This window comes from Lineus longissimus, chromosome 6, assembly GCF_910592395.1.
Source record: "Lineus longissimus chromosome 6, tnLinLong1.2, whole genome shotgun sequence".
NCBI classification, from domain to species: Eukaryota; Metazoa; Nemertea; class Pilidiophora; order Heteronemertea; family Lineidae; genus Lineus; species Lineus longissimus.
In genome coordinates this window covers 20,966,083-20,981,890 of record NC_088313.1, presented here as the reverse complement: position 1 = coordinate 20,981,890, position 15,808 = coordinate 20,966,083, and the positions used below count along the sequence as shown (strand labels likewise).

General features: G+C 41.9%; 1 protein-coding gene across 2 annotated transcripts in view; it reads left to right on the top strand.

Moving 5' to 3' along the window:
- The first annotated feature begins 124 nt into the window (after nucleotides 1–124).
- LOC135489191 (acetylcholine receptor subunit alpha-like 1) overlaps nucleotides 125–15,808 on the top strand; it is a 40,807-nt gene continuing 25,123 nt past the window's right edge. For both annotated transcript variants that reach the window (XM_064774418.1, XM_064774417.1), the window contains exon 1: nucleotides 125–442. In XM_064774418.1, coding sequence (XP_064630488.1) covers nucleotides 227–442 — 216 coding nt within the window. In that variant the 5' untranslated portion in view covers nucleotides 125–226. The remainder of the gene's footprint in view (nucleotides 443–15,808) is intronic.

The window sequence follows — 15,808 nt, the reverse complement described above, 5'->3', positions numbered from 1 at the left end:
GATATAGCGATGATCAGACACACCAGCAGCACCAGTCATCAAAAAGAGAGCGCCGGTGCAGTTCTGTAACCACCACCAGAGTACACCACCTTTCCGAATACAAGTATTGGTAATCAATGGTAAAGCTTCGCCAGGCCAGTAGAAGCAAGCCAGAAGTCACGTCCATGCCTAACGAGTTAGAGCCCTCGAGCTCGCAGGAATTTTAATCAGGGATGTAGCAGACTTAATGGCCAACATGAATGCTGTTTTCTATGTGATATACTACAGTGTCTTCCTCTTGGTTCTGCTCATTGCGGGGAGCAGAGCAAACCAAGATGCCAAGAAACTCTACGATGATTTGCTCAAAAGCAGTGGCTACAACAAGCTTGTGCGGCCGGTGGGGAATAACAGTGATACGCTCACAGTCTACCTCGGCCTGAAGCTCTCACAACTCATCGATGTGGTAAGTATACGTTTGAACTATCTAGTCATCTTATTGGTCATTCACAGATCCAAGAAACTACCACCAATAGTAGTCTATCTCGGCTTGAAGCTCTCACATCATTGAATGTAGTTTGCAAAATTAATAACCACAATCTATCTGGAGGATGGTCACGTCAAGTCACATCACCACTTAGTCAAATATCTTTTGTTTCAGGGAATTGTCATATCTTTAATTTGTTTATTTCTGCTAATCGCCGTTTAATCACTGAGGTTTTCGGAATGATCTATATAACTGTCGCCTGCCATACATTGGAACACACCATGTCTTTGTAAAGGATATTCTTGCTTCTGACATGTCGCCATCAGGTTCATGCGAAACCAAAAGTTGAAGAGAAAATATTGGTGTATGACGACGGTAAATTGTATCGGCTGAACGGTTGTCTGTAATCCGTAAAAAAATGCGGGATAAAAAAGCCTATATGTTTCATATTTTGCTTAACCTCAATGTACCATAGTTAAACCGCTTAGTTGGGTCAAAGTCTTTAATCTGAGGTACCACGATCGCAGGCCACATACTTGACTGTCAAACATGTTTCCTGGCTAGTTGATAGAAAAAGTCCTTTCCCCGCAATTATGCCTGACGGATTTCAGATCTTGATTTTAGAAGAATATATCGATCTTCAGAAGTGAGGGAAAAGCAATGTATCTGCAATAGTCAGGTGTCTGAATGTTCTGGTGAAAATAAAGGTGCAGCTGATTGCTTGAATCTCATTCTCAGCTGTTATGAACATTTACGACCTCTGGGCAGTTGCCCTTCGCCGAATCATGGGTAACGCTCTCTGGGCAGTTGCCCATCGCCGAATCATGGGTAACGCTCTCTGGGCAGTTGCCCATCGCCGAATCATGGGTAACGCTCTCGGAGTTTGATTCAAAATCACAATCCCTAGCAGTTATGCCGCCCATCATCTGGATGATAGTCAGTTGCCATGGTACCGCTGCTCACTTGGAAGAATTCGATAATCGGCGCCATTTCACCATCGACGTGGTATGTCCAGGCCATTGACCATTCATCCAGCGAGCTTCAGTCTCCTTAAGCCCTTTACCGCGTTCAGCAATCATGATTGACCATCTGCATTAAGGGACACTGGACTTGACACCAGAATGTTGCTGATGACCAAATTTTCGTTATGTTCGTTAAGAAAGGTTCTTGCAATTCGCCACACAAGCTGGTGGAACTGGTCAAATTCTTTGAGTCGATTTTTGATTGAACCAACGATATGGTTTTTCGGTCTTTTCGTCCAACTATGCAACTAACATAAAGTTAGCAAGTCAGCCAGTCAGAGTGACGATTATGTTTATTTATACAACATTGCCAGACGACCTACAATTCCTCCCAAAATCAGGCTTTTTTTACTCCCATGTCGTATACAAAATATCGAGAGGCGGAGTATTGAAAACAGCTGGTGCCAAGCAAGAATCCGTTCGTCTGGCTCATCAGATCTGACATGTTCGTGTACATCTCTATGCTTCTTTCCATGTGAACGATATGAAACCATGTAGGACTATTTCGATTCTAAAAATCAATTATAATTCCATTACGAAGCGAAAGTGGTGAGAGCATTTTGTATGGAACTTACAAGCTATTTTGTAATATTATTTAAAATCTCTCAGAACATGCATTCAGGTCCGCTGTAACACATGGCCGTGTTTTATGAATTGATATACGGATATTCATGAATTGATCAACAGATATTAATTCACATTTATCGATAGGTTTTGGGAGCTATTCTATATTGGTCCCTGGTTCGACAGGTGTAGCGATGCTTGCTCGCAGCTGTTCGAGAAATACTCGGATAATTAGGCCAACATGGAAGCGATTACTCCAAAGTCACAGATATACGGTTGGAGAGGCGAAGCGATCTCCGACTCGATGCAACTCACAATAATAACTTTCCCGAGTGAAAAATCGCACGGCTTCTGCCTTTCTTCTAACTGCAATGACGTAGGTCACATATCAGAACATAACAATGCTGATCAGATCTAAATTCCCCGTTCCCCGATCATTCGCTTCCATATCGATCCAGAATATCAAACGTCAACATTAAGAACACTGCTTGCTGAATAATAGCTAACAATCTCTTTGCGCAGCTTCCAAACTCATCAGTTACTCCAGCCCTGGCCAAGGCGAAGATTCTCCATCGGGTCACACCGAGCACGACAACTGTCTCTTGATTGGAGAAAAGTTGAAAAGCATTGCTCAGCTCTTCCTATTGAGCATTGTTGAGGTGCTGGTCACCTTTGATTGGTCGGACCAGAAAGAAGCCATCCGATACTTTTGTAATTGGTCCGAAATTACCACTGAATGAAAAGCTTTTTAAGATTGTTTGGATTCTGTTTTCAACTTGAACGTTGCTCTTCTATCTAACTGAAAATCAATTCCCTTCATTGTGGTGATATAAAGAGGTTAAACTATCATGAACACCAATACTAATAATATACAAACAGGTATAACATGTATGCCCGTAGCTAGTAAGCTATACAGTGTAGATCCTTTGTAAACGCTTTACCTTCATGTAAACGTTACCTTTCAGCATTCCTCTCTCTTGTTGACACCATCTCCATTAACATTAACACGTCGAGGGCTTACCTGTAGTTAGTGAAGGAGACATACCAATGAGCACGAAAACAGGCTGAACATGCACCAGTCTCCACCATCGGTTTTTTCACCAACCAATACTTACCTTAAAGAGCAACTTCATCAATTGGCAGCAGGGGAGGCAGGAACCACACTGCTCTCACAAAGCCTGAAGAAGTAACGTGGCTGGGGAACACTGGTCATCACTGCAGTTACAAACTAAATGCTCATCACTAATAATGAATTTAGCGCAAACTCGTCAAACCATTCCCTGGAGTGCTCGAACACCTAAATCAGTGTGTACTTCAGCTTGAAAAGTTCGGGTGAAGGAGTTTTCTTCATGATGATATACATAATGGTATAAGATGATGGTATAAGAGGGCCGGCGAATCTACGAATCGGAAGAAGAGGGAGCGTGCACTGCATTTCTCATCAAAATTCCTGGACAGGTCTGTTCCAAAATTTCATGAGTGGTCAATTAAAAAAAGTTTACATATCAATCAGGAGCCGTGCGTCTGGTGCACCCGCTTGGATCCGCGCCTGATAAACGTCCATGAATGAATAATAACAAGAATGTTTTTAAAAAAAACACGAAAAAAATAGATTCGCCGGGGTTCGAACCCGTGACCATCGCCACAGTGCAACCGTCTAACCGCCGAGGCCATCAAGGCTTTAATGATTGACAGGGACTTTCGTTGTTAAAGTGGTCGCCATATTGAAAAAGCGCCGTGATTGTGACGAGGTCAGGCTGGCGGAAGAGTAATTGGGTACAAAGAGTTCCAAGCTAATCGTATAACTCAATATTGCGACAGATTTTTCTTGATATATCGTATTTATATAGCTCGGTGATATAATAGATAATGTTCGTAGTTGATTTTAATGTTTGAATGGCTTTCTCAAAATGTTTTTAGAAGCGAGGTCAACGGGGTCAAAAGAAATAGTCTTTGGCGCCAATGATATCAGCAATGGCGGATTTGAATTAAGATTCGAGTCGATTCTTTTCGAGTCGGAAGTGCGCATGCATAAGGCAATCGTAGTTATATAGCTCCGTGCACGTGATTTGACGGGACAATTTGGGTGTGGGAATTAGGTGTCCAGGAAGATGATATGTAATTTGAATCTATCCGCCTGCTCATCACTGTAGTTACAAACTAAATGCTCATCACTAATAATGAATTTAGCGCCAACTCGTCAAACCATTCTCTGGAGTGCTCGAACACCTGGAATCAGTGTGTACTTCAGCTTGAAAAGTTCGGGTGAAGGAGTTTTCTTCATGATGATATACATAATGGTATAACATGATGGTATAGAGGGCCGGCGAATCTAGGAATTGGAAGAAGAGGGAGCGTGCACTGCATTTCTCATCAGAATTCCTGGACAGTTCTGTTCCAAAATTTCATGAGTGGTCAATTAAAAAAAGTTTACATATCAATCAGGAGCCGTGCGTCTGGTGCACCCGCTTGGATCCGCGCCTGATAAACGTCCATGAATGAATAATAACAAGAATGTTTTTTAAAAAAACACGAAAAAAATCGATTCGCCGGGGTTCGAACCTGTGACCATCGAAGCCACAGTGCAACCGTCTAACCGCCGAGGCCATCAAGGCTTTAATGATTGACAGGGACTTTCGTTGTTCAAGTGGTCGCCATATTGAAAAAGCGCCGTGATTGTGACGAGGTCAGGCTGGCGGAAGAGTAATTGGGTACAAAGAGTTCCAAGCTAATCGTATAACTCAATATTGCGACAGATTTTTCTTGATATATCGTATTTATATAGCTCGGTGATATAATAGATAATGTTCGTAGTTGATTTTAATGTTTGAATGGCTTTCTCAAAATGTTTTTAGAAGCGAGGTCAACGGGGTCAAAAGAAATAGTCATTGGCGCCAATGATATCAGCAATGGCGGATTTGAATTAAGATTCGAGTCGATTCTTTTCGAGTCGGAAGTGCGCATGCATAAGGCAATCGTAGTTATATAGCTCCGTGCACGTGATTTGACGGGACAATTTGGGTGTGGGAATTAGGTGTCCAGGAAGATGATATGTAATTTGAATCTATCCGCCTGCTCATCACTGTAGTTACAAACTAAATGCTCATCACTAATAATGAATTTAGCGCCAACTCGTCAAACCATTCTCTGGAGTGCTCGAACACCTGGAATCAGTGTGTACTTCAGCTTGAAAAGTTCGGGTGAAGGAGTTTTCTTCATGATGATATACATAATGGTATAAGATGATGGTATAGAGGGTAGGCGAATCTAGGAATTGGAAGAAGAGGGAGCGTGCACTGCATTTCTCATCAGAATTCCTGGACAGTTCTGTTCCAAAATTTCATGAGTGGTCAATTAAAAAAAGTTTACATATCAATCAGGAGCCGTGCGTCTGGTGCACCCGCTTGGATCCGCGCCTGATAGACGTCCATGAATGAATAATAACAAGAATGTTTTTTAAAAAAACACGAAAAAAATAGATTCGCCGGGGTTCGAACCCATGACCATCGAATCCACAGTGCAACCGTCTAACCGCCGAGGCCATCAAGGCTTTAATGATTGACAGGGACTTTCGTTGTTCAAGTGGTCGCCATATTGAAAAAGCGCCGTGATTGTGACGAGGTCAGGCTGGCGGAAGAGTAATTGGGTACAAAGAGTTCCAAGCTAATCGTATAACTCAATATTGCGACAGATTTTTCTTGATATATCGTATTTATATAGCTCGGTGATATAATAGATAATGTTCGTAGTTGATTTTAATGTTTGAATGGCTTTCTCAAAATGTTTTTAGAAGCGAGGTCAACGGGGTCAAAAGAAATAGTCTTTGGCGCCAATGATATCAGCAATGGCGGATTTGAATTAAGATTCGAGTCGATTCTTTTCGAGTCGGAAGTGCGCATGCATAAGGATATCGTAGTTATATAGCTCCGTGCACGTGATTTGACGGGACAATTTGGGTGTGGGAATTAGGTGTCCAGGAAGATGATATGTAATTTGAATCTATCCGCCTGCTCATCACTGTAGTTACAAACTAAATGCTCATCACTAATAATGAATTTAGCGCCAACTCGTCAAACCATTCTCTGGAGTGCTCGAACACCTGGAATCAGTGTGTACTTCAACTTGAAAAGTTCGGGTGAAGGAGTTTTCTTCATGATGATATACATAATGGTATAAGATGATGGTATAGAGGGTCGGCGAATCTAGGAATTGGAAGAAGAGGGAGCGTGCACTGCATTTCTCATCAAAATTCCTGGACAGTTCTCTTCCAAAATTTCATGAGTGGTCAATTAAAAAAAGTTTACATATCAATCAGGAGCCGTGCGTCTGGTGCACCCGCTTGGATCCGCGCCTGATAGACGTCCATGAATGAATAATAACAAGAATGTTTTTAAAAAAAACACGAAAAAAATAGATTCGCCGGGGTTCGAACCCATGACCATCGAATCCACAGTGCAACCGTCTAACCGCCGAGGCCATCAAGGCTTTAATGATTGACAGGGACTTTCGTTGTTCAAGTGGTCGCCATATTGAAAAAGCGCCGTGATTGTGACGAGGTCAGGCTGGCGGAAGGGTAATTGGGTACAAAGAGTTCCAAGCTAATCGTATAACTCAATATTGCGACAGATTTTTCTTGATATATCGTATTTATATAGCTCGGTGATATAATAGATAATGTTCGTAGTTGATTTTAATGTTTGAATGGCTTTCTCAAAATGTTTTTAGAAGCGAGGTCAACGGGGTCAAAAGAAATAGTCTTTGGCGCCAATGATATCAGCAATGGCGGATTTGAATTAAGATTCGAGTCGATTCTTTTCGAGTCGGAAGTGCGCATGCATAAGGCAATCGTAGTTATATAGCTCCGTGCACGTGATTTGACGGGACAATTTGGGTGTGGGAATTAGGTGTCCAGGAAGATGATATGTAATTTGAATCTATCCGCCTGCTCATCACTGTAGTTACAAACTAAATGCTCATCACTAATAATGAATTTAGCGCCAACTCGTCAAACCATTCTCTGGAGTGCTCGAACACCTGGAATCAGTGTGTACTTCAACTTGAAAAGTTCGGGTGAAGGAGTTTTCTTCATGATGATATACATAATGGTATAAGATGATGGTATAGAGGGTCGGCGAATCTAGGAATTGGAAGAAGAGGGAGCGTGCACTGCATTTCTCATCAAAATTCCTGGACAGTTCTCTTCCAAAATTTCATGAGTGGTCAATTAAAAAAAGTTTACATATCAATCAGGAGCCGTGCGTCTGGTGCACCCGCTTGGATCCGCGCCTGATAGACGTCCATGAATGAATAATAACAAGAATGTTTTTTAAAAAAACACGAAAAAAATAGATTCGCCGGGGTTCGAACCCATGACCATCGAATCCACAGTGCAACCGTCTAACCGCCGAGGCCATCAAGGCTTTAATGATTGACAGGGACTTTCGTTGTTCAAGTGGTCGCCATATTGAAAAAGCGCCGTGATTGTGACGAGGTCAGGCTGGCGGAAGAGTAATTGGGTACAAAGAGTTCCAAGCTAATCGTATAACTCAATATTGCGACAGATTTTTCTTGATATATCGTATTTATATAGCTCGGTGATATAATAGATAATGTTCGTAGTTGATTTTAATGTTTGAATGGCTTTCTCAAAATGTTTTTAGAAGCGAGGTCAACGGGGTCAAAAGAAATAGTCTTTGGCGCCAATGATATCAGCAATGACGGATTTGAATTAAGATTCGAGTCGATTCTTTTCGAGTCGGAAGTGCGCATGCATAAGGCAATCGTAGTTATATAGCTCCGTGCACGTGATTTGACGGGACAATTTGGGTGTGGGAATTAGGTGTCCAGGAAGATGATATGTAATTTGAATCTATCCGCCTGCTCAACACTGTAGTTACAAACTAAATGCTCATCACTAATAATGAATTTAGCGCCAACTCGTCAAACCATTCTCTGGAGTGCTCGAACACCTGGAATCAGTGTGTACTTCAGCTTGAAAAGTTCGGGTGAAGGAGTTTTCTTCATGATGATATACATAATGGTATAAGATGATGGTATAGAGGGCCGGCGAATCTAGGAATTGGAAGAAGAGGGAGCGTGCACTGCATTTCTCATCAAAATTCCTGGACAGTTCTGTTCCAAAATTTTATGAGTGGTCAATTAAAAAAAGTTTACATATCAATCAGGAGCCGTGCGTCTGGTGCACCCGCTTGGATCCGCGCCTGATAGACGTCCATGAATGAATAATAACAAGAATGTTTTTTAAAAAAACACGAAAAAAATAGAATCGCCGGGGTTCGAACCCGTGGCCATCGAAGCCACAGTGCAACCGTCTAACCGCCGAGGCCATCAAGGCTTTAATGATTGACAGGGACTTTCGTTGTTCAAGTGGTCGCCATATTGAAAAAGCGCCGTGATTGTGACGAGGTCAGGCTGGCGGAAGAGTAATTGGGTGCAAAGAGTTCCAAGCTAATCGTATAACTCAATATTGCGACAGATTTTTCTTGATATATCGTATTTATATAGCTCGGTGATATAATAGATAATGTTCGTAGTTGATTTTAATGTTTGAATGGCTTTCTCAAAATGTTTTTAGAAGCGAGGTCAACGGGGTCAAAAGAAATAGTCTTTGGCGCCAATGATATCAGCAATGGCGGATTTGAATTAAGATTCGAGTCGATTCTTTTCGAGTCGGAAGTGCGCATGCATAAGGCAATCGTAGTTATATAGCTCCGTGCACGTGATTTGACGGGACAATTTGGGTGTGGGAATTAGGTGTCCAGGAAGATGATATGTAATTTGAATCTATCCGCCTGCTCATCACTGTAGTTACAAACTAAATGCTCATCACTAATAATGAATTTAGCGCCAACTCGTCAAACCATTCTCTGGAGTGCTCGAACACCTGGAATCAGTGTGTACTTCAGCTTGAAAAGTTCGGGTGAAGGAGTTTTCTTCATGATGATATGCATAATGGTATAAGATGATGGTATAGAGGGCCGGCGAATCTAGGAATTGGAAGAAGAGGGAGCGTGCACTGCATTTCTCATCAAAATTCCTGGACAGTTCTGTTCCAAAATTTTATGAGTGGTCAATTAAAAAAAGTTTACATATCAATCAGGAGCCGTGCGTCTGGTGCACCCGCTTGGATCCGCGCCTGATAGACGTCCATGAATGAATAATAACAAAATGTTTTTTAAAAAAACACGAAAAAAATAGAATCGCCGGGGTTCGAACCTGTGACCATCGAAGCCACGTGCAACCGTCTAACCGCCGAGGCCATCAAGGCTTTAATGATTGACAGGGACTTTCGTTGTTCAAGTGGTCGCCATATTGAAAAAGCGCCGTGATTGTGACAAGGTCAGGCTGGCGGAAGAGTAATTGGGTGCAAAGAGTTCCAAGCTAATCGTATAACTCAATATTGCGACAGATTTTTCTTGATATATCGTATTTATATAGCTCGGTGATATAATAGATAATGTTCGTAGTTGATTTTAATGTTTGAATGGCTTTCTCAAAATGTTTTTAGAAGCGAGGTCAACGGGGTCAAAAGAAATAGTCTTTGGCGCCAATGATATCAGCAATGGCGGATTTGAATTAAGATTCGAGTCGATTCTTTTCGAGTCGGAAGTGCGCATGCATAAGGCAATCGTAGTTATATAGCTCCGTGCACGTGATTTGACGGGACAATTTGGGTGTGGGAATTAGGTGTCCAGGAAGATGATATGTAATTTGAATCTATCCGCCTGCTCATCACTGTAGTTACAAACTAAATGCTCATCACTAATAATGAATTTAGCGCCAACTCGTCAAACCATTCTCTGGAGTGCTCGAACACCTGGAATCAGTGTGTACTTCAGCTTGAAAAGTTCGGGTGAAGGAGTTTTCTTCATGATGATATACATAATGGTATAAGATGATGGTACAGAGGGCCGGCGAATCTAGGAATTGGAAGAAGAGGGAGCGTGCACTGCATTTCTCATCAAAATTCCTGGACAGTTCTCTTCCAAAATTTCATGAGTGGTCAATTAAAAAAAGTTTACATATCAATCAGGAGCCGTGCGTCTGGTGCACCCGCTTGGATCCGCGCCTGACAGACGTCCATGAATGAATAATAACAAGAATGTTTTTAAAAAAAACACGAAAAAAATAGATTCGCCGGGGTTCGAACCCATGACCATCGAATCCACAGTGCAACCGTCTAACCGCCGAGGCCATCAAGGCTTTAATGATTGACAGGGACTTTCGTTGTTCAAGTGGTCGCCATATTGAAAAAGCGCCGTGATTGTGACGAGGTCAGGCTGGCGGAAGAGTAATTGGGTGCAAAGAGTTCCAAGCTAATCGTATAACTCAATATTGCGACAGATTTTTCTTGATATATCGTATTTGTATAGCTCGGTGATATAATAGATAATGTTCGTAGTTGATTTTAATGTTTGAATGGCTTTCTCAAAATGTTTTTAGAAGCGAGGTCAACGGGGTCAAAAGAAATAGTCTTTGGCGCCAATGATATCAGCAATGGCGGATTTGAATTAAGATTCGAGTCGATTCTTTTCGAGTCGGAAGTGCGCATGCATAAGGCAATCGTAGTTATATAGCTCCGTGCACGTGATTTGACGGGACAATTTGGGTGTGGGAATTAGGTGTCCAGGAAGATGATATGTAATTTGAATCTATCCGCCTGCTCATCACTGTAGTTACAAACTAAATGCTCATCACTAATAATGAATTTAGCGCCAACTCGTCAAACCATTCTCTGGAGTGCTCGAACACCTGGAATCAGTGTGTACTTCAGCTTGAAAAGTTCGGGTGAAGGAGTTTTCTTCATGATGATATACATAATGGTATAAGATGATGGTATAGAGGGCCGGCGAATCTAGGAATTGGAAGAAGAGGGAGCGTGCACTGCATTTCTCATCAAAATTCCTGGACAGTTCTGTTCCAAAATTTTATGAGTGGTCAATTAAAAAAAGTTTACATATCAATCAGGAGCCGTGCGTCTGGTGCACCCGCTTGGATCCGCGCCTGATAGACGTCCATGAATGAATAATAACAAAATGTTTTTTAAAAAAACACGAAAAAAATAGAATCGCCGGGGTTCGAACCTGTGACCATCGAAGCCACGTGCAACCGTCTAACCGCCGAGGCCATCAAGGCTTTAATGATTGACAGGGACTTTCGTTGTTCAAGTGGTCGCCATATTGAAAAAGCGCCGTGATTGTGACGAGGTCAGGCTGGCGGAAGAGTAATTGGGTGCAAAGAGTTCCAAGCTAATCGTATAACTCAATATTGCGACAGATTTTTCTTGATATATCGTATTTATATAGCTCGGTGATATAATAGATAATGTTCGTAGTTGATTTTAATGTTTGAATGGCTTTCTCAAAATGTTTTTAGAAGCGAGGTCAACGGGGTCAAAAGAAATAGTCTTTGGCGCCAATGATATCAGCAATGGCGGATTTGAATTAAGATTCGAGTCGATTCTTTTCGAGTCGGAAGTGCGCATGCATAAGGCAATCGTAGTTATATAGCTCCGTGCACGTGATTTGACGGGACAATTTGGGTGTGGGAATTAGGTGTCCAGGAAGATGATATGTAATTTGAATCTATCCGCCTGCTCATCACTGTAGTTACAAACTAAATGCTCATCACTAATAATGAATTTAGCGCCAACTCGTCAAACCATTCTCTGGAGTGCTCGAACACCTGGAATCAGTGTGTACTTCAGCTTGAAAAGTTCGGGTGAAGGAGTTTTCTTCATGATGATATACATAATGGTATAAGATGATGGTACAGAGGGCCGGCGAATCTAGGAATTGGAAGAAGAGGGAGCGTGCACTGCATTTCTCATCAAAATTCCTGGACAGTTCTCTTCCAAAATTTCATGAGTGGTCAATTAAAAAAAGTTTACATATCAATCAGGAGCCGTGCGTCTGGTGCACCCGCTTGGATCCGCGCCTGATAGACGTCCATGAATGAATAATAACAAGAATGTTTTTAAAAAAAACACGAAAAAAATAGATTCGCCGGGGTTCGAACCCATGACCATCGAATCCACAGTGCAACCGTCTAACCGCCGAGGCCATCAAGGCTTTAATGATTGACAGGGACTTTCGTTGTTCAAGTGGTCGCCATATTGAAAAAGCGCCGTGATTGTGACGAGGTCAGGCTGGCGGAAGAGTAATTGGGTGCAAAGAGTTCCAAGCTAATCGTATAACTCAATATTGCGACAGATTTTTCTTGATATATCGTATTTGTATAGCTCGGTGATATAATAGATAATGTTCGTAGTTGATTTTAATGTTTGAATGGCTTTCTCAAAATGTTTTTAGAAGCGAGGTCAACGGGGTCAAAAGAAATAGTCTTTGGCGCCAATGATATCAGCAATGGCGGATTTGAATTAAGATTCGAGTCGATTCTTTTCGAGTCGGAAGTGCGCATGCATAAGGCAATCGTAGTTATATAGCTCCGTGCACGTGATTTGACGGGACAATTTGGGTGTGGGAATTAGGTGTCCAGGAAGATGATATGTAATTTGAATCTATCCGCCTGCTCATCACTGTAGTTACAAACTAAATGCTCATCACTAATAATGAATTTAGCGCCAACTCGTCAAACCATTCTCTGGAGTGCTCGAACACCTGGAATCAGTGTGTACTTCAGCTTGAAAAGTTCGGGTGAAGGAGTTTTCTTCATGATGATATACATAATGGTATAAGATGATGGTATAGAGGGCCGGCGAATCTAGGAATTGGAAGAAGAGGGAGCGTGCACTGCATTTCTCATCAAAATTCCTGGACAGTTCTGTTCCAAAATTTTATGAGTGGTCAATTAAAAAAAGTTTACATATCAATCAGGAGCCGTGCGTCTGGTGCACCCGCTTGGATCCGCGCCTGATAGACGTCCATGAATGAATAATAACAAGAATGTTTTTTAAAAAAACACGAAAAAAATAGAATCGCCGGGGTTCGAACCCGTGACCATCGAAGCCACAGTGCAACCGTCTAACCGCCGAGGCCATCAAGGCTTTAATGATTGACAGGGACTTTCGTTGTTCAAGTGGTCGCCATATTGAAAAAGCGCCGTGATTGTGACGAGGTCAGGCTGGCGGAAGAGTAATTGGGTGCAAAGAGTTCCAAGCTAATCGTATAACTCAATATTGCGACAGATTTTTCTTGATATATCGTATTTATATAGCTCGGTGATATAATAGATAATGTTCGTAGTTGATTTTAATGTTTGAATGGCTTTCTCAAAATGTTTTTAGAAGCGAGGTCAACGGGGTCAAAAGAAATAGTCTTTGGCGCCAGTGATATCAGCAATGGCGGATTTGAATTAAGATTCGAGTCGATTCTTTTCGAGTCGGAAGTGCGCATGCATAAGGCAATCGTAGTTATATAGCTCCGTGCACGTGATTTGACGGGACAATTTGGGTGTGGGAATTAGGTGTCCAGGAAGATGATATGTAATTTGAATCTATCCGCCTGCTCATCACTGTAGTTACAAACTAAATGCTCATCACTAATAATGAATTTAGCGCCAACTCGTCAAACCATTCTCTGGAGTGCTCGAACACCTGGAATCAGTGTGTACTTCAGCTTGAAAAGTTCGGGTGAAGGAGTTTTCTTCATGATGATATACATAATGGTATAAGATGATGGTATAGAGGGCCGGCGAATCTAGGAATTGGAAGAAGAGGGAGCGTGCACTGCATTTCTCATCAAAATTCCTGGACAGTTCTGTTCCAAAATTTTATGAGTGGTCAATTAAAAAAAGTTTACATATCAATCAGGAGCCGTGCGTCTGGTGCACCCGCTTGGATCCGCGCCTGATAGACGTCCATGAATGAATAATAACAAGAATGTTTTTTAAAAAAACACGAAAAAAATAGAATCGCCGGGGTTCGAACCCGTGACCATCGAATCCACAGTGCAACCGTCTAACCGCCGAGGCCATCAAGGCTTTAATGACTGACAGGGACTTTCGTTGTTCAAGTGGTCGCCATATTGAAAAAGCGCCGTGATTGTGACGAGGTCAGGCTGGCGGAAGAGTAATTGGGTGCAAAGAGTTCCAAGCTAATCGTATAACTCAATATTGCGACAGATTTTTCTTGATATATCGTATTTATATAGCTCGGTGATATAATAGATAATGTTCGTAGTTGATTTTAATGTTTGAATGGCTTTCTCAAAATGTTTTTAGAAGCGAGGTCAACGGGGTCAAAAGAAATAGTCTTTGGCGCCAATGATATCAGCAATGGCGGATTTGAATTAAGATTCGAGTCGATTCTTTTCGAGTCGGAAGTGCGCATGCATAAGGCAATCGTAGTTATATAGCTCCGTGCACGTGATTTGACGGGACAATTTGGGTGTGGGAATTAGGTGTCCAGGAAGATGATATGTAATTTGAATCTATCCGCCTGCTCATCACTGTAGTTACAAACTAAATGCTCATCACTAATAATGAATTTAGCGCCAACTCGTCAAACCATTCTCTGGAGTGCTCGAACACCTGGAATCAGTGTGTACTTCAGCTTGAAAAGTTCGGGTGAAGGAGTTTTCTTCATGATGATATACATAATGGTATAAGATGATGGTATAGAGGGCCGGCGAATCTAGGAATTGGAAGAAGAGGGAGCGTGCACTGCATTTCTCATCAAAATTCCTGGACAGTTCTGTTCCAAAATTTCATGAGTGGTCAATTAAAAAAAGTTTACATATCAATCAGGAGCCGTGCGTCTGGTGCACCCGCTTGGATCCGCGCCTGATAGACGTCCATGAATGAATAATAACAAGAATGTTTTTTAAAAAAACACGAAAAAAATAGAATCGCCGGGGTTCGAACCCGTGACCATCGAATCCACAGTGCAACCGTCTAACCGCCGAGGCCATCAAGGCTTTAATGATTGACAGGGACTTTCGTTGTTCAAGTGGTCGCCATATTGAAAAAGCGCCGTGATTGTGACGAGGTCAGGCTGGCGGAAGAGTAATTGGGTGCAAAGAGTTCCAAGCTAATCGTATAACTCAATATTGCGACAGATTTTTCTTGATATATCGTATTTATATAGCTCGGTGATATAATAGATAATGTTCGTAGTTGATTTTAATGTTTGAATGGCTTTCTCAAAATGTTTTTAGAAGCGAGGTCAACGGGGTCAAAAGAAATAGTCTTTGGCGCCAATGATATCAGCAATGGCGGATTTGAATTAAGATTCGAGTCGATTCTTTTCGAGTCGGAAGTGCGCATGCATAAGGCAATCGTAGTTATATAGCTCCGTGCACGTGATTTGACGGGACAATTTGGGTGTGGGAATTAGGTGTCCAGGAAGATGATATGTAATTTGAATCTATCCGCCTGCTCATCACTGTAGTTACAAACTAAATGCTCATCACTAATAATGAATTTAGCGCCAACTCGTCAAACCATTCTCTGGAGTGCTCGAACACCTGGAATCAGTGTGTACTTCAGCTTGAAAAGTTCGGGTGAAGGAGTTTTCTTCATGATGATATACATAATGGTATAAGATGATGGTATAGAGGGCCGGCGAATCTAGGAATTGGAAGAAGAGGGAGCGTGCACTGCATTTCTCATCAAAATTCCTGGACAGTTCTGTTCCAAAATTTTATGAGTGGTCAATTAAAAAAAGTTTACATATCAATCAGGAGCCGTGCGTCTGGTGCACCCGCTTGGATCCGCGCCTGATAGACGTCCATGAATGAATAATAACAAGAATGTTTTTTAAAAAAACACGAAAAAAATA